We start from the raw sequence: 18,556 nt of genomic DNA, 5'->3' as shown, positions 1-18,556 counted from the left end.
AGAAGCAGTGCAAGTGCAGCAGTGGACCTGACCTGAGCTGCTTTGGTGCCCAGGAGCTCCACGCAACACACCACCTGTGTTTCTGTAAGATGAACGCACGGCTTTTGCTTTCCTTATTAAAGTGTCTTTATCTCAACCCATGAGTTTTCTCACTGTCACTCTTCCGACTCTCTCCTCCATCACACCGGGGGGGGGGGTGGGGTGGGTGGGAGCGAGCGAGCGAGCGGCCGCGTGGTGCTTAGCTGCCGGCTGGGGTAAAACCACGACAATGGGGACAGGGGCCTGCTGGGCTGTGGTGCCACCAGGGATGGGAGCCTGGGGAGGCAGGAGACGTGGGCCGTGGGGCTGTGGGGAGGGAGAAGGGCAGGGGCTGTGGGGCTGTGGTGTGGGAGGGTGGCTGTGGGGGTCGTGGGGAGCATTGGGGAGGGAGGAAGGGAGGGGGCTTGGAAGGGTCTAGGGGTCTGTGGGTGAGCGTGTTTGCCGGCCTCGGTGTAAATGAGTCCCCGGCTGCTGGAGCCTGAGTAGCCTCAGACACGCTTACCGGGGTGGCCTGCACATTGCTAAATGGTTGCCGAAAAGGTGGAGTAAGAAAACGACCGTGGCCTGAGAAGACGGTGGTTCCACCCGATTCTACAGCGTCATAAATACTGCGGGGACAGAGGGAGGGAGGGAGGGAGGCCAGGTGAGGCTGGCACGCAGGGACCTGGCTTGCGGCAGGCAGGGTGGCGGTGCCCAGTGCCTTGCAGATGAGACTGGGCCTGGCCTGGAGAGGCTGCGCGGAGCGGCACGCAGGGCAAGACCCTCTCCCTGCGCCCCAACGCACGCACCCGAGGTGTGCACATGGAGGCGGAGATAGAAAAGGCTTTATTGGCAGGGCTGTCAAAAGGGCAGCAGCCCCTCACTGGCCACGGGGAGGATCTTTCCCAGTGCATACGCCAGGGCGCTGTAGGTCTCCTCAGACAGCGCATGCGACAGCAGGCGGTAGAAGAGCTTGGGGTCGTACCAGGAGGGGCAGAACTGGCCCTGGTCAATTCTCTTGCGCTCGCAGCCCAGAAAGCCAACCGTATCATAGAATCATAAAATCATAGAATGGTTTGGGTTGGAAGGGACCTTAAAGATCATCTAGTTCCAACCCCCCTGCTGTGGGCAGGGACACCCTCCACTAGACCACATTGCCCAAAGCCTCATCCAACCTGGTCTTAAACACTTCCAGGGATGGGGCACCCACAACCTCTTTGTTCCAGTACCTCACCACTCTAACAGTAAAGAATTTCTTTCTAACATCTAATCTAAATCGACCCTCCTTCAACTTAAACCCATTACCCCTTGTCCTGTCGCTACACTCCCTGATAAACAGTCCCTGACCATCTTTCCTGTATCCTGGGCTGCATGCAAAGAAGCGTGACCAGCAGGTCCAGGGAGGGGACTCTCTCGCTCTCCTCCGCTCTCGTGAGACCCCACCTGGAGTTCTGCAACCAGCTCTGGGGGCCCCAGTAGAAGCCCGGAGCACAGGGCATGCCACCGCCCGGCGCAGGAGGAGGTGTGTAACGGCACAGCAGCTTGCCGGGGCAGCCAAAGGAGGTGCCGCTCGCTCTCTGTGCTCCCACGTGCTTCTGGACCCCTTGTCTCTGCGAGCTGCGGGTGTGGGTGGGGGCTAACCCGCAGGGTGTCTCCCTCCCGGGTGGCACAGCCACCCCGTCCTGGGCAGCCCCTCTGAGGTCATCATGGGCATCACCAGCCGGCTCTTGTGAGGTCATAACCTGCTGTCCGCCATAAAACCCCACGCTGCAGAGGTGGGCAGCAGTGCGAAGCAGAGCGCTTTCAGCAGCAAGCGGATGCCTGGAGAAGAGGTGCCTGGGTCTCGGGAGAAGAGCAGGCTTTTCCCTCCTCCTGGCCAGTGTGCTGCAATTGCAGGGATCTCAGCCAGGATGGGCAGGTGGGTGCAATGGGGCCCAGAAAGCAGGGAGGGATCCGGCCAGAAGCCTTGTGTGCTGCCTGGCTTCCCGGCAGAGCAGGCAGACCCAGAGCATAGGGGCTGTCTGCACTAGTGCCCTCCAGCCCGGCAGCCCAGCAACCCCACTCCGGGGGCACGGCCCTGCCCCTTCTCTGGGGAGAGCTGAGTGGGGCCATGCTGCTGCCCCTCCCCGTGTCAGGCCAGAGGTCTTTGTGTCCCAGGGGCGGTGTTCAACGGGCCACACCTTCCCAAAGGCCCTTGGGCCCTCGCGCTTGCAGCTGTGCTGAGCACCAGGTTCCTCCTGGTGGCAAGTGAGCTCCTAAAGGGACCCCTGGCAAATATGTGTCCCAACCTTGGGCTTTGGTGACAATAGCGTTCCCTCTCTTTTAGACACTGTGACAGCCAGCAGAAGGGCAGGCGGGTCCTGAGGCTCCTGTTCCTGCTGCTTCCCATCCTGTCTGGTGAGTACCCCTGACCAAAAACGGTCCTCTCAGTCCTGGGGAGAGCGACCAGCTCCTGAGGAAAATAACCATCTCTTGACAATGTGATCCACAGCTGTTGTCTACTGCTTGATCTCCACGGTGTGGGGAAAGGGAGTGCGGTGGGTAAGTGCCTCTTGCTGTGGGAAAGCCAACGCCTGCAAAGGCTGTGCTTCTGCCCTCCTGCCTCCCCTGGGAACACGGGGCTCATTTTTATGCCCGTCACCACTGAGGCGGAAAAGGCGGGGTGGGAGGGGGGCAGAGGCAGGGGGGAGGGGCACGTCTGTTTGTCCTCCAAACTCCTCAGCGCCTTGATGGGGTTCAACATGGAGCCGGTTCTCCTGGAGCGACCTTGGCAGAATGGCAGGCTGAAGTGTGGAGCACTTTGGCAGAAGGTGCCTTTGCTGCCTGCATCCCTCTTGGATAGCCTCGGGGGTCAGACGGAGACCCGAAAGATGCTCTGCTGAACATGGCTGGTCAAAGAGGCCAACCTTTGGGTCGCGGTGTCTCCAAAGTGACTTGAAGCAGCAGGAAATTCTGCCTGCTCTCCCTAGGGGAGTCTCCTTGGGGAAGCCCTGGCAGTGCTGCTCGTGCTTGCTCCAGCGGAGTGTCTCTCCCAAGCGTCAATTTTGGCAGTAAACGAGCTACTTCCAGAGTCCATCCCACCCCCTCTTTACCTTGCAGGAGGCGCCAGGGCTTCCGGAAGCGGAGCTGCAGTCTCTGAGGTAAGAGTGCTTTCTCGCCAAGGAACGCACTCTGTGGAGCCATCGTGCTGCCTGCACGCACTCGCCTCACGCCCAGGGCTCCTGACCTTCCCCGTCTACTACTCGCGGTGGTGGAAGGGAGCCCTTTGTAAACCAGAGGACAGAAAGGCTCTGGGGGATGGGGGGGGGCCCAGGCCCACGGGACCCTTCTCTGCGTGGCGTTGGGAGCCTGCCTGCCTGCAGAGGCTGGGCAGCTGCTGGACAAGACCTGCTTTCTCTTTGCCTCCAGGAACTCACAGGCTTGGCTGGAGCTGAAGATGCGGGAGCTCAAGGAGACGGTGGCTCAGGTGTCTGATGCAAAGGGGAACATAGTGCAGGCAGTGAGCGAGGTCCTTGAAGACCATGGTGTCCAAGAGGAGAAGAGAGAGGTAAGGGTGCTGGCGGTAGATGAGAGACCTCGCTCCCTTTCTGGGCTCCCTCCTGCGGCGTCCTCTTGGCACTCTCAAAGTCAGCACCTTTTCTGACAGGTCTTGCCTTGTGTTTTGTGACACGGAGGTGCTCCTTGGCTCTGTGCTAGGACCAGGGTTTTATGCAGAACGGTTCGTGCGTGTGGTGGTGGTCACTGCCATCTCTCCCTTTGCAATTCTTTCCCAGGAAATTCTGCGGTTGGCCCAGGCGGCAATTGAGAAGGCCCTTGACGACTCCATCCAGATGCGTGACTGGGCTCTGGAAGCCTTAGGTATGCAGACAGAAAGTCTCGCTGCCCTCGGTTTGCGTATGGCACTCCCCCAAAGTCTGCCAAGATCTGCTTTCAAGCCTGAGAAATGCATCCTCATGCACTGCTCCAACTCCTAATCTCTGTCCGCCTTCATGTCAGGTGCCACCATTGATGAGAAGAGGACATCCAAGAGTTATGGTGGGCAAGGCAAGAAGACCTGGTGGCTTTTTCCATTCGCCTTCTCTTCTGCAAACCCTCCAGAGACAATCTTGCAGGTATCACAAGGGAAGTCCTGACTTGGCGGTTCACCTCCTTGCTTTCGGATTGGCAGACCAAGTGCACAGCACTTCCCTTCAGCACGGCCGTACCGCTCGGCCCTGCAGTCTGCATCGCACTCCTGACCCCTGCGATTCCTGACGGCACTACCCTCCCATCAGGAGGGGGACCGTGCTGAACCCAGCTGCTGTGACCTGCCCACCAGCCTTGGTTGCAGTTAGCCGAGGAACTTTGTCCTCGGCGGCCCCACTGCCAAACCGCAACTCGGAGGGTCCCTTTCCGGAGTGGGTGGGGGCTGCTGAGCCATGGGAGCAGGGAGAGACGCTCCTCCGGGCCCCGGACCTAACCTGCATGACCAAGTCTGAAGCAGGGTCCAAGTCTGCATTGGACCCTGCAGCTGCAGGGCAATCTTTGAAGGGCGGTGGGGTGAGGTGCACTAGGGAGACCTGCCCTGCCTCTGCAGGCTCCAAGAAAGCAGAGCTGCCTCGGGAAAGGTGGTAGAGCCCAGAGGTTTTGTAGGAACCCTTCCGTATTGCCCTGCTGCCCATCGACTCGTACCCATTTACGAGCAGGATTGCAGCCCACAGGCAAGGCAAGGTCTCTGCTTCTGGCCAAACAAGCAGCTCCGTTGGCTCTTTGGCTGCCTTGCCGCTCATGGTCATGGCTTTCTGGTTTCAGCTCCGTATTGCCCCGGGCAGCTGCTGGGCTTTCCAAGGATCTCGAGGCCACGTGGTCATCCGTCTGCCTGAGCCAGTCTGGCCAACGGCTTTCACCATCTGGCATATCTCCGAGGCAGTCTCTCCTTCCGGGGAGGTCAGCAGCGCCCCCAAAGAGTTTGCTGTCTCCGTAAGTCTTTGCCTTGCGCTTCTTGGGGGGCCCGGCCCCGGGGAAAAGCTGTGCCAGAGACGTGCTTCTCACGGCGCTTACTCTCAGACAGCCGTCTGGGGCTGGCTGCTGCAGAGCACCGCATCCCCCGGGGGGGGCACTGGGGGCTCGTGGGGTTCTGTGCCTCTGGGGGCTTCTTCTCTGCTTCGTGGCCGAGGCTCCTGGAGCACGCGCTCAACGCCCCCTGACCCCGAGTCAGCCCAAGCTGTGCTAGACTGCCGCTAGAGCCGAGGGAGGTGGGGAAGGGTTCCCGGGTTCAGCCTCGGCATGCCCTTTTGCCGACGCCCTGCTCGAGCCTGACCGGCTCCCTTTGTCTCTTGTCTTTGAGGGAGCGGATGAGGCAACGGCAGAAACGCTCCTGGGGACGTTCACCTACGACGTGCACAAGGAGATCGCTCAGACATTCCATGTGCAGGTACCGCAAGAGCTGTGGGCAGGATGCCCGGGAAGAAGGCAGGGTTGTCCGCAAGCCCTTGGGGAAAGAGTGCAGAGGATCACCCCAGCCAGTCTCTGCTCTCCCACGCTGCTTGCTCCTGCAGGGAGGACAGCAAGGGGAGACCAAATGGGGCTTTGCTCTGCTGGCTGAGGCAGCTGACCCACCTTTGCAAGGGCTTTCCTTTTCCTCCGCGTAGCGAGTGTAGAGAAAGCAGCGGTGGGAAGGGGTCCAGGAAGGGAAACAGTCCCCCTCAGGGGAGACGGCAGGAGGGAGGAGGGCAGACGTCTTCCCCCTCAGCGGGACGCTTCCCGTGTCCCAGAGCAGCCCAGGCAGCAAAACGCCTCCGCTTTCCACAGCTCCCCTCAGCAAGCCTCTGAGGCCAGACCTTTGCTTTCTAGGCACAGAGGGTTCCTCCATGGCCCTGGCAAAGAGGGGTCTGGTTGCCCTGGCTTCCTCCTTCGCCAGGGCTGCTGTTTGGTCCTCAGCAGGGGGAGCGCGGGCAGAGGGGGCGCCGGCGATGTGCTGTGGCTCTTGCCACCTCTGTAATGATGGCTCCCCCCATTTCTTTACAGAAGGAGCTTCCCCGGACCTTTCGCTACATCACACTCCGGGTGCACAGCAACTGGGGAAACCCCGAGTACACCTGTGTCTACCGAGTACAGGTTCACGGGAAGACGGCGAGCCGCAACGACCGCCCGCAGGCCCAAGAGCTCCTTTAGGAAGAAAAATAAAAGAAAGGAGATGTTTGGCAGCTTGACGTGTGTGTGTTCCTTGGGAAAGATCTTCCAGGGAGCTTCCAGCATCTTGTGCCTCTAGTGGGGAAGGGAGCTTTCTCTCTCAGGAGGAGGATGCTCGTGCTCCAAGGGACCTTGCACCCTTGGCAGGAGGATAAGGGATGGAAAACACCTAGGTGGGACAGGCTGCAAGGGACACAGGGAAGGGGAACGGGGCTTGAAGGACAAGCAGCCCGATGGTTCAGCTCAAGCTTCGCAGCCCAGGGTCGCTCACCAAAGCTCCAGCGTCACTGGGAGAAAGCAGAATCTCCCGCTGGCAGAGAAGAGGAGCGAAGCAGGTCTGTCTGCAAGGCCCGGTGCTCGCTCTTCGTAGGCAGTGGGGTGCCCGTGCCGGTGGTCCCAAGGGCGTTAGGCAGCTTGGGACTTCTCCGGGATGAAATGTTTCAGTATGTCTTTTCTTCCTAGCTTGGGGGGCGCGTAAGGGGGGCATTTGGGGGCCCACTGGGGAGACGGACAGTAGAGCTGAGAGAGGTGCCCGGGCCCCTCACTCCAGTCCTGAGCGGGGAGTGCTGTGCCCGGCACGGTGCATGGTCCCACGGTGGCATTTGAAGAGGGTGTTTGGAAAGAGCGGAGGCAAATTGGGCCCCTGCTCTGCCTGACCCCTCTCCTGTCCCCCAGGAGACTTCTTCTGTTCCTCGCCTTCCTCCAGATCGCCATCCTCATCGTGGTTGTGCTGAAGGGAGACATCCTTGACTGGGTCCTGCCACCAAAGCTGGCGGCCGCCTTTGGGAGCCGCCCAGCGAGGTCCCAGCTCTTCTGAGATAAAGCAGGAAAGAGAATAAAGCAGCCTGTGACTGTAGAACAAGGGTGCGACCTTGTCAATGAATGTCCGCTGACGGGTCGGAGGGAGGTGGCTGCTGCTTTCCCTTCTGCCTGTGCACACCCCGCGATGGCTCTGCCTCAGACCTGGCTCTTGCCCGATTTGGAGGCAGGAATATCCCTTTGGTCGGTGTGGGTCAGCGTTCCTGGCTACATCCCCTCCCAAGATCTTGCCCATTTCAGCCTATGGAAGGAGGGGCAGACACAACGTGTGATGAACTGACGGCACCCCCATTCGTCGTCCCCCTGCACTGCTCGGGGGACGAGGCAGAGAAAATTAGGAGTGAAGTTTAGTCCGGGAAGAAGGGAGGGGTGGGGGGAAAGTGTTTTTAAGATTTGGTTTTGCTTCTCATTACTCGACTCTGGTTCAATGAGTAATAAATTAATTTTCCCAAGCTCAGTCTGTTTTGCCCGTGACAGTAATTGCTGACTGATCTCCCTGCCCTTATCTCGACCCACGAGCCTTTTGCTATGTTTTCTCTCCCCTGTCCCGCCGAGGAGGGGGAGTGATAGAGCGGCTTTGGGTGGCACCTGCTGTCCAGCCAGGGTCAACCCACCACGCTTAGTCGTAATTGCCTTTACATGAGGCGAAGATAAACGAGGCGCATTTAGGAAAACCTCTGCAAGAGCTGACATGGGTGCAAATGTTCGTCAAAAGGAGGTAGGTTAAGAAATGGGAAAAGAAAGTGTATTTTAGTCTACTTGTGCCAAGACTAAATGGGAAAGGTCTCTCTCTGCTGCCTATATTTAATCTCCCGTTAAGTGCAGTGGAGAAACCATCTACATGGGATTTAGACATGCATTTCATTGTCGACAACAGTCAACCACCCTTTAACGAATCTACCTTTTTAGAGATCATCTGAATAGTCAGAGGGGCAAGAGAGTTACCCTCTTCTATCCTGAAGAGAAGGTACACAGGGAAGAAACTTATCTTAGCAAACAAAAATGTCTCCCAGCAGGGAACGGATGCTTCTATTACTTTCTTTTCAAAATCAGAGTCAGTCAGAAAGTGACAATGTAGAGTTGAATGGAATACAGGAAGAGTCTGTATAAAGGAGTGTACACATAAGAGGAGAGAGAGAGAGAGTTTGTACGCTCAGAGGAGTTTTAACATTACGTTCAAGCATCACTGTGAAGCATCACTCATGGTTTCTGCATGGCCAAAGACCCTGACACTGTGTCTAAGAATTTTGATTTTCCCGCTGGGTTACTTCACTCAGCTCTTCAGGAGCATCTTCCCGGGACGCATCAAAGCAAAAGGGACCTTCCCCTAGAGGCTGCGACAGATCCTGCAGCAGCATTTGCTAAAGAAGGTGCGAGTTGTGAGAAGCACAGTGACGACTCTTTTGGCAACAATGCCAGAACTAAACCTTTTGGGAAGGTGTAAAGATAATGAGGCCACTCAGAACTGTTGCAGGGCATATTTGCTCTTGTGTTTTTTAATGGAAGCACGTGAAGTCTTGTACCTTCTGGGATCGTGTGACTGCGTTGGGGCAGTGCTTAGGGCAGTGTGAGTGAAGCCAAACCCGGTATTTACCAGCCCGGAATTTCTTCAAGCAAATCATGATGCAAGTGAAACTATCCCATTCTGATAATTTTGATGTTAAAATAAGTCTTTGACAGAAAGAATGAGCAAGCGCGAGTCTCAGAAATTAGAGACTGACGGGGAAAAAGAGCTGGTTTAAGAACCAGCCTTAAAGAAGCTGCTAAAGCAGGGTAAGGTTCACCGTTTTGTTACTAAGCCAAATCCTCTGTCGTGGAGTGGGATGCTCCAAACCCAGGTGTGGAGCTGTTTTACAGCCCACACCACCTTTGGCTACATTGATGTGCTGTCAGAATTCATAAAGAGCTGTAAGCAGAGCTTGCCCAGAGCTGTCAGAGCCAGGCCTGTGGACGTGAACGCTTCAGACTCGGCAAGGGTTCGGAGAACCGGAGGTGGGGCTGTGTTTGAAACTGAAGAACCTGCGCTAGACGATTCTGAAGGGTTATCTTTGATACCTGTTGGACCTGTAAGTTTAATGCTCCAAAAGCATATCGTGTCCAGTTACTTAAAAGACGTACCTGCCAGGTAATATTTTCTAGGACAAACTGGTGTCGTTTCAAGGTTACATAAGGGGTAAAAATATTCTCAAACATTAACGCAGTTAGTTGTGCAGCAGTATAATAACTGGGAGTTTGGACTCCATTAATCGCCCCATCGGGACGAGCCTTTGGATTACTTCCCGCTTCTCCACGCGATCGCCGGGAAGGTGCTATAAGATGAAAAACACGAGATGGACACAAAGAAGGGATAGCTAATCCACAGCTCAGGCCGGCGTGATATTCCCGTGTTAAGTGAGAGTAAAATTTTCCATTGGAGCACCCCCATGCTAGTCCCAGTGGGGCTGGACATATGCTAGTTTTACAGGTATATTGATCCATATAATTGATAGCACATATAATAGGTTTGGTGTTTAAAGGCGTCCCTTGTAGGGGATAATGAGTAAAGGGTACTCCACGCCGTTCTTGTTTAAAAAAATTGCGACTTCTGGGAAGAGTGGTATTACAAGTTTTGTCGCTATTTCGCCATCCCTTTGAAGGATATCCCCAGCACGTGCACATATCTCGAATTAGAGTTCTGAGACTATCAATAAACCAAGTTTCAGGAGGATCTCCTGGTCCCGAATCACAAGTGGTTCTCTCAGAACAATTAAAAAGGGGGTTTTCAACTTCCCTGATAGGTGGATCAAATTTGGGCTCTATAAAAACTTCTCCCACTTTGTTTCCTGACCAAGCCCACATCAAATTATTTCTATCTCAAGAGGTCATATGAGTCTTATTCGGGAGTAGGATACACCATTGTGGGTCCCATCGAGTAGAACAGTTTGCTTCACAGAAAGCAGGTTTTGCCAATGGATCAAACAGAGGATCCCATGGATAATAACAACAGGAGGTTTTCTTGGTGAGTTTTTTGAAAGTGACATTTCCAGCAGGTGTGTTCCCTTTGGCGCCAGCAAATAAGGAGTTTGATCTATCTATCGGAGAAGGAATAGAGACATTAAATGATGGTCTAGTAGCTTTACACACCACTGTTGAATATAACTTTGCATTTTTTTGGCTTGTTTTGGAGGTTTACTCCAAACGTCATATATATATCAGACCTTATCATTGGCTGTTGTCGAAAATACAGCCCGTTATTCCTGACGGTCCAGCGGGGTGACAGGAACGTTACAGACGTGGCATCAGTCATATTAAAGCTAAACGACAGATTTACAGGTGACATAAAAAAACCTTAAACCTTCTTCGGCTGATCTAGGTAAAGTAAGCCACAGACCTTTATTTTGGTAAGCCCACATTCTAACAAAACCTTGAACTAATTCCCAAGCCAGACGTGGGGTATTTTGGCTTGGGATTCCTCTAACACATAGGGAGAGACAAAGAACATAGGACCAGACCCACAATTGCCGGTGTTGAGCAGAATTGACAGTCATGGTTTGGCTATGTATCTCTCTGTATCACACAGATTACGAGTACAAATTCCCCAAAATAGCACCAGCTTCGACTTTCTGCGGTGGAGGATGTTTCTGGTAGTTACGCCTGTAAGAAAGAACAGAGGAAAAGATCCCGATTCTTTCAAATCGGTGGTTAAAAGGATGGGACAATCCACCCGGTATTAATCTCGCGTTCCTTTCCATGGGCATCAGCAGCTATCCATGAATAGGTGTTCAGTGGAGTTTTAAGGGTCAGAGGCACCTCCCCCGCTGTTGGGAGGTCCACCAGAACAGGTCGTCCTGGAGAGTGTAAGGGTTTTACAGGGTCCTTTTTCTCCCTCTTTCCAGGGAGCAAGGAGGGGGGTGTTGGACAGAAAGCAGTGAGTTCAGGGCATCCATTTATCCCCCATCGACCATTTACTCTGGCAATGGCATGCGGGAGTCTTGCGGACCACCCAGGGCCACGAGGCCTGAGGATGCCTTTTAGGAGTCCATTGGTCCTTTCTACTATCTCTCCTGTTAGCTTGGGGATAGTAGGGGGTATGGAATGTCCACTGTATTCCCTCGGTTTTTGCCCACGCCTGGACCACCCCGGCAGTAAAGTGGCTGCCGTTGTCTGATTGAATCGATTTAGGTTTAGGTAAAAAGCTAAACCGCAACTTTAACCCTTTGACTGTATTTTCCCCAGTCGCCCGTGCTACTGCTTCGGCCTGAACAAGTCCCGATATTACTTCCACCCCAACAAGCACATACTGTTTCCCTTCTGATTTCTTGAAAGGCCCTATGTAATCGACCTGCCAGGTTTCCCATAGTCCTTTCCCATCCCTCAGACGGAGTGGAGGATCTTGTCAGGGGTGCTTTTCCAGTCTGGTCCGGCATAGGCCGCAGGCAGAAATTACTGTGCTACGGAGTTTTCGGGGAGCAGGCCATCCTCTGCTCCCAGCCTCCTTAAGAAGATCTTTGACTCCCGAGTGACCACGTATCACGTGTAGCCACTCCAATAAGCGTTCCCATTTCTCCTCTTCTCTCTCTTCCGCCAGCACAGCCAGGCGGGTGAGCGAGTCCACCTGATTGTTCGGAATGCGCGCTGGGTGATCCCCCCCTTGGTGGGCGGCTACCCACCCCACCAATACGGGCTTTTGCTTGGCCACATTTAATATCTCCTCCCACTTTTTCCTCTGCCATACGGGCACCCGGTTTACTTCCCACTGCTTTTGTTCCCAAAAGGAGAGCCGCTCGGTGCATCCCTTGACTACGGCACAAGGATCAGTGGAGATGTGTACGGGTTCCATCCTGCCTGTCTCTCTCATTACCACACTCCAAACTGCTCTCAGTTCCCCCACCTGAGTGCTCCCTTCTCCTTCTGTTGCAATTGGCTCCCCAGAATCAACGTGCAGAGCAGCTGCTCGGTATTTCCATACTTTCCCCTCCCTCCTCCAAGAGGCCTCAGTAAAGCACACATTTTTCAGGTGGCATTCCAATGAGGGGGCTTCCTTTATGTAGGAAGAAGGGGTTTCCTCATCAGGGCGTGGATGATTTTTCCTGTGTTATTTGGAGCATTTTGGGTGCTCCCTCCTCCACTGGCTAAGCGTGACTGTAAGGCTCTAGCTGGGCATACCGCTTCCTGACCCTTTCCCACTGGGCAACTGCCACAGGGGGTGGGGTGCCTGCCAGTACGGGGTTTAGGACCTTAAAGGGCCCGCGCAGGATTATGGATTGTTGCCGTATCATTCTTTCAGCCTCCTGCAAGGCTAGACTCACCACAAAAAGACCCTTTTCCCAGACCGAGTATCGCTTTTCTGCATCTTTCAAGCCGCGTGAATGAAACGCAATGGGGCGGGTCGGACCCTCCGGCCCACGCTGCCACACGTGTATAGATGCCCCATGAATTGCAAAACCCCATTCAATTTGGAGCGCATCTGTCGGGTGTAGTGGACCCAAAGCTTGATATGTTCCTGCTTCAAACACTAGTAATTTCAGGGCTTCCTCATGAGTAGGAGTCCAATCCCAGGTAGCTTTTTTGCGCGTTAAATCCTACAGGGGACGAGCTGTGACAGAAAAATCCGGCATCTGTTTCCTCCAGAATACCAGCAAGCCTAGGATATGTTGCAGTTCCTTTTTTTGTCCCCTGGGATTTTTATCTGTTCTAAAGTAGCCAAGGTTTCGGGGGGAATAGAAATCGCTCCTCCTTTCCACCATATACCTAGGAACTTCACCTCGGGGGGAGGGGAGTTGTATCTTTTCTGCTGGAACCTGAAGTTCTAAACTTTCCAGGTGAGTGATCGTTTTCTTTTGGGTTTGTCCCACCGCAGTGGCATCGGACCCCCCCACCAATATATCATCGATGTATTGGTAGGTTTTAACTCCCTCCTCAGGGATGATTTCTGACAGTGCTTGGGCCAGGGCGTGGTGCGCCAAGGTAGGCGAGTGCCGATATCCTTGGGGCAAACGAGTAAAGGTATATTGTATACCTTCCCATGTAAATGCAAATCTAGCTCTATCACCTTCCTGTAGAGGAACCATGAAAACCATGTCTTTTGCATCAATGGTGGCTGACATTTTATGGGACTGTTCCTGTATGGTGCCAATCGGTTCGGCCATATTAGGCACGGCCGCTGTCAGAGGACTGGTGCCGGCGTTTAAGCATCGATAATCGATCGTTAGCCGCCACTTCCCATTCGGTTTGCGAACTGGCCACGCTGGGGAGTTATAAAGGGAGTGAGTTGGAATAATTAGCCCCTGCTCCTGCAGCTCTCTTATCACCGGAGCGATTCCCTCCCTCGCTGCCAGCGGTAAGGGACAGGGTTTCACATTCACGATTTTAGAGGCGGGGGGGGGGGGGGGGGTGGGTAGGAGCAGTCTGCAAAAGCCTCATCAGGGTTGCCGGAGACCCGAACTTCCACTGCCTCCCTGCCGAGTCTGTCCAGGAGTTCCCTTTCAATAAATCCAATCCCAAAATATTCGTGGGGAGCACTCCCAATAGCATAGTCGTCTCAGTGGGGGTGGTGTCTCCTGGCAACCATCACTTTACTTGTCCTGTAGGTTGGGGTTTGGATTATCTGAATACATCAGTAACCCATATCTGTTTTTTAACAGGGACAATCCCACTCCGGCCTGTGGTATCTGCATTTAAAGCAGACATTTGGGCCCGTGTCTACCATAAAAGTGACCGGAATCTTAAAGGGATCAAGGGGAAAAGTTACCAGTAGGTCAGTGAGCCTTCTAAAATACACCTGCTGGCCGTCCCCCGGCTCACTCACTGGGGACGGCTCAAGAAGTTTCCTGTCTTTGGAGGGCTGGTGGGCCCCCCCATGGGAGCCGTGGGAGCAGTAGATCTCTGAGGTACAGGGGCCATGGGGATGCTTTCCTTTCCCGGCCAGCCTCTATCGGTTTCCACATATTTACCAGCAGCTGCAAATTGGGGAGGGGTAAGCCATCCATTAATTCTTGGGGAATACCCTTATCTAGACCTTTCTTCCACAATCTATTTCTTGAGGCCCCTCCACAAGGGTCCTATCTCAGGGACAGAGCATTTTCTCCTCTGTCTTTGTCCTCCAGACGGCCGCTTGTGCCTTCCCTTCCTTCCCAACATACCCCACACACCGGCCATAACTGATCAATTCCCGTGCAATTTCCCCCCGGGTAAGACCCAATCTGCCCTGAGGTCCCATGGCTACAGTGGCTCTTAGTCAGTCTTGAATTTGCACAGTATAAATCTTCAGTGAGTTGGGTAACCCTTTAATCAAGGGAGTCATCCTATCCGGATTGGCAAACAACATCGGGGAAGGTTGGCGGGGAACTAGGCACCTGTCACACATCAACTGGAGGCAAGCTGCCTTCTGTGCACTCTCTGTGAGCTGGCTTACCCCAGGAGTGGGGATGGCAATAGGATCTCCTCTCTCCAAGGGGTCTAACCCTCCAGCCCAATACACCACCTCTGGCTCAGGGACCAAGGTTCCCGCTTGTCACCTACAGTCAAAAATTACCCTAATGTGCTGAAAATGAAGTTAGAGACAGAGTGATAGAGAGGAAAAGAAAGAGAGAAAGAAAGAGAGAGAGAGAGAGAGAAAAGATATCACTACCCTTGGATCCAGCGATGTTCTCTGCTTGTAGTTGTAGTCCTCAGGTGGTGGGCGCACGCCGAAAACTTGTGTTTCCACTTTTTATAACCCAAACTGCTCCGCGTAGGCGGGGGTCTGTCATCACTGAGCAGGCACAGTATGTGCTCAGGAATGTTCCAGAAATGAGTTGGTGGGTTGTGGGGGTCTTGAGGGTCTCACTGTCCCCCCCACTTCAGGGTTGACTTTCACAGGCAGGCATGCACAGGACACAGATGGGCTTTTGTCTACGTGTTTCAGGAATAGGGGAAGGGGCTCACAAGACGTTATCCTGCCTCTGCAGGTTCTGTCCTTGGCCAAGACAGATGTCTACCACATTTCCTCATTATCAGTTTATCCCTGCTTGGGTCAAGACGGATGTTTGCGACATTCACTTGTTATCAGAGCCTTACACAATGCAATACAACACAGAGCACTATAAAACAAGATGGTCTCAGATGGTAGTCAAAACCAATACAGACTGCAGCAATGCAATACAACACCAGAACAATGGATGCGTGAGAAACCAGGCTTTAAGACCCAAGCCCCTAAGGATGAAACATGGTATGGAATCTCTATGGAAGATGATCTTTCAAGAGCAGAGCTGTCAGTCTGGCCCAGACCATCTCTGCAAAGGCAACCCTGCGGAAACATCTGTGATGCAAGACACGCTTTAAGCTCTGATCACAAGATAAGCACTTGATGGGCTTTATTCCAAAGTGGCCAGGCGTTACGGACCGTGTAGATGCTTGCCGAGGTGTGTGCCAAGTGCAGAGAGCCCATGGGGCAGAATGTAGAGACTTGCCATAAGGCACCATATACAAGAAAGAGTACAGGTAACACAAATGACAGACACAGACAGAGGCCAGAACGTTCACATCCTTCAGGATGGACCTGGGACCCCTATCTGACCCTAGACTTCAGACAGACAAAGTATCCCGCTCTGCAACCCTGATGTTAAACCCCCTGCTGGCCCCACCTCAACCACCACTTTTGCCCCTTGAATTACCTTTCAGAGGGCAGGGTCCAGAATCCATCCTCATCAGGAACACGTCATCTAACCGGAAGGCTCCCCCATCCACCAAGTTCCTCTTCATCGCTGCTCACTGACATGTCAGCTGGTGTCAACCTCCACTGTGATGATGCCCTCCTCAGAAATGCCTTCCTCTCTCCTGCCCCTTTACCTCGGCTGCTCGGAGTCAGATTCTTTGGTTTGCTGTGCTGAGGCCTGACTGCCACCTGTTAAACTCAAACAACCAGGTATGATTTCAGCTATGTCAATAACATGACACCTCAAAAGAATGCTACTTCAGCACATCAGTCACTCACCTTGCTTAAGTCCACTCTGGTGTGGATATCCTGCTTTGCACATTGATTTGCATCTAGAAAATAAAACCAATAAAGCATAAACTAGTCAGAGCCACCAACAGTCACCCCGCTCCTCCAATGTCAGATACCAGCCCGCCTTCATCCAGTGCTCCGCTCGCCTCTTCCATCGGCCTTTGGTGCACAGCTTGTTGCTCCACATCTGAAAAACCCAGACAAACCGTGTAAAGCAAGTCACTGGAGGCTGATCGATAGCTTGACAAGACCAAAGGTCTGTCATCTTTTTGCATATGCCTTCTAACTAGAGCTAAAAAAACCAACCCAAAACCCCAAAAACAGACAAAACAAACCCCAGCTCTTGAGCCCCACATATACAAGCTAAGGCACATTCAAGATTCAACCTGCTCAACTACCACACAAACTGCTGCTCCCAGAAGGCCAGAGTACAACCTCTGGCACCTGCAAAACACAATGGAAATAACTACTTGCCCAGAGATGGACTGTACGGTCTTTGCCAAAAGAATCTGGCCGGATAAACATTTTACTGCTACACCATAAAGCTACGCTACCCCTGTCTTTAACATTGCTACACCCCTGGGCAGGGCAGCTCCAACCCTGACACGGCACACTGACGCCACAAACACGACCGCGAGACACGAGAAGGCTGCTAGAAAGAACAACTGCCGTAGCAAAGAGGATGCTGCCAAAGAAGCCATATGGCACCACGACGGTGCGGATGCTTTATAGTGGCCCCAGGAAAGAGGCAACGACTGTGGCTGGTGAGAGAAAACAACTGTCAAAACCAGAATGATGGATGCATGAGAAGCCGGGCTTTAAGATCTAAGACCATTAAAGATGTAGGGATGAAACCCCAGAAAATAACTCTGTGCAAACAGAATGCTTGGTGGAGCTGCAGGCAGCACCTGGCTTGCCCCCGCAACATATGTCCGCTCAGAAACATCTATGATGCAATGTATGCCAAACAGATCCATGCTTTAAGCTATAAGTGCAAGAAAATAAGGCCAGATGAGCGCAATGCCAATGAGTACAGGTATTCAAGACTCATGAGGTCCAATAGGGTACCTGCTGATCACAAAGAGCCATGGAGGCATCAAGACCTGAGGAAGGTATGGTCTAGAATATAAAACAGACAACACAACTTACACAACACCACCACAAACACAGGCTGGAACTGCCCTGCCCAGTACAGTCTAGCATCGTGCTGAGAAGTAACCTGCTCCCTTTCCCTGCCCAAAGCAGACTGCTCCTTGACAACCCTCTCCCCTATACTAACTTTAACCCCTCCCCTGCAACTCCCAACTTTGTCCCATTCTCCTCCCATTGCCTCCCCAGCCCTGGTCCCTCAACTTAGCTTTCAGAGTGCTGGGGATCTGTATCTATCCTCAACAAAGAAACTAAGATGTTCCTGCAGTTATCTGGTTCCTCTTCAGCATCTATAATAAAAAACCTAAACAAACAACAAAACAGTGCTGGCAGTCAGCATCAAATCAGTCAACGCCAACCTCTTCCACAACAACCCCCTCCTCAAAAGGGCCGTGGCGTTCCACTCACCTGCTCCTTCCAGAGATGGACACTGCGGCTGTCATCGCTTGTTGCACCTAAGACATAAAGAGACACAAAGTTACTTTTACATTTGTGAGAAGTCACCACTCCCATGATCACCCCTGCTACTCTTCCAGCTCACCTCAAATGAGCATCCAGTTCCAAAGGTGGCCACACAGCACCTGCAAAACCAGAGGGAAATGCTTAAACGAGTTGCCATATAATGCTTTGCTGTTAGACACTGGCGACGGCCTCAGCTTCTCAGACCACTCATCGGCACGCAGCTTCACCCCTCCGAGGCTGCCTGTGGCACCTACAACAAAACAAAGCAAAAGCCACATGCTGAGACAGTGCCCAAAACTGCAGCCTGCCCACACTGATTCCTATTTCCCACTCCTTTACACTTGCTTGCCTGGCCTCCGTCATTCTGGGCTGCCATGCTGAGGCTTGTGCCCCACCTAGAAAACATGAACAAAGGATACCTGTATCTTAATCAGCAATGCAACATCCGAAAAGTAACTGCTACTTCAGCCCACTAGTCACTGCTCACCTGGCTTGAGTCACCTCCCATGTTGATATCCCGCTTCGTTCATCACTTCACATCTTCAAAATAAAAAACACAAACAAATCTTAGTGTAGTCATATAGCCACCAGTCACATCTTCCCTCTGACGCCATGCACTGACTTCAAGTTCTCTGCCCGACTCCTCCGTTGTTCTTTGGTGCCCATCTCGTCCCTCGGCATCTAATAAAAAGAACTATTGAACAAGTCACACAGATGCAGAGTGATAGCTGAACAATTCCAGGGGTCTTGTTTCCATTTAGGAATACCATCTACACTACAATACAGACTGCCATTAGAAGAAAAAAAACCCCAGGCTTTTAGCCCCACACATACAAGCCTTAACACCTTTGAGATTCAATCTGTTTTCACCACCCCTGAACAGCCCCTCCCAGGTGGCTCCCATCATCTCCATAAAACATTATGGAAATGAGTGTCCACACAGCCTGCTGATGGCTACTCGATCTGAGGTGT

General features: G+C 53.2%; 1 protein-coding gene across 1 annotated transcript; it reads left to right on the top strand.

Annotated features, from left to right (window-relative positions):
• The first annotated feature begins 2,747 nt into the window (after positions 1 to 2,747).
• Positions 2,748 to 7,006, top strand: LOC129200539 (SUN domain-containing protein 3-like). Its single transcript, XM_054811867.1, has 9 exons — positions 2,748 to 2,828; positions 3,118 to 3,158; positions 3,427 to 3,565; positions 3,792 to 3,876; positions 4,015 to 4,130; positions 4,810 to 4,977; positions 5,345 to 5,431; positions 6,025 to 6,149; positions 6,865 to 7,006. Exons 1-9 carry the CDS (start codon positions 2,748 to 2,750, stop codon positions 7,004 to 7,006), a joined length of 984 nt encoding a protein of 327 aa, XP_054667842.1.
• Positions 7,007 to 18,556: the final 11,550 nt, after the last annotated feature.

The sequence above is a fragment of the Grus americana genome, unplaced genomic scaffold (assembly GCF_028858705.1).
Source record: "Grus americana isolate bGruAme1 unplaced genomic scaffold, bGruAme1.mat scaffold_275, whole genome shotgun sequence".
In the NCBI taxonomy this organism is placed as follows: Eukaryota; Metazoa; Chordata; class Aves; order Gruiformes; family Gruidae; genus Grus; species Grus americana.
This window is presented reverse-complemented; position numbering and strand designations above follow the sequence as displayed.

What these genes read in the sequence shown, in the direction of transcription:
- LOC129200539 (XM_054811867.1), top strand. Translation starts at nt 2,748, where the DNA reads ATGGGGTTCAACATGGAGCCGGTTCTCCTGGAGCGACCTTGGCAGAAT. An exon ending in TCCAAGAGGAGAAGAGAGAG is followed by an intron (nt 3,566 to 3,791) that starts GTAAGGGTGCTG and finishes ATTCTTTCCCAG; the next exon opens with GAAATTCTGCGGTTGGCCCA. An exon ending in CTCAGACATTCCATGTGCAG is followed by an intron (nt 5,432 to 6,024) that starts GTACCGCAAGAG and finishes ATTTCTTTACAG; the next exon opens with AAGGAGCTTCCCCGGACCTT.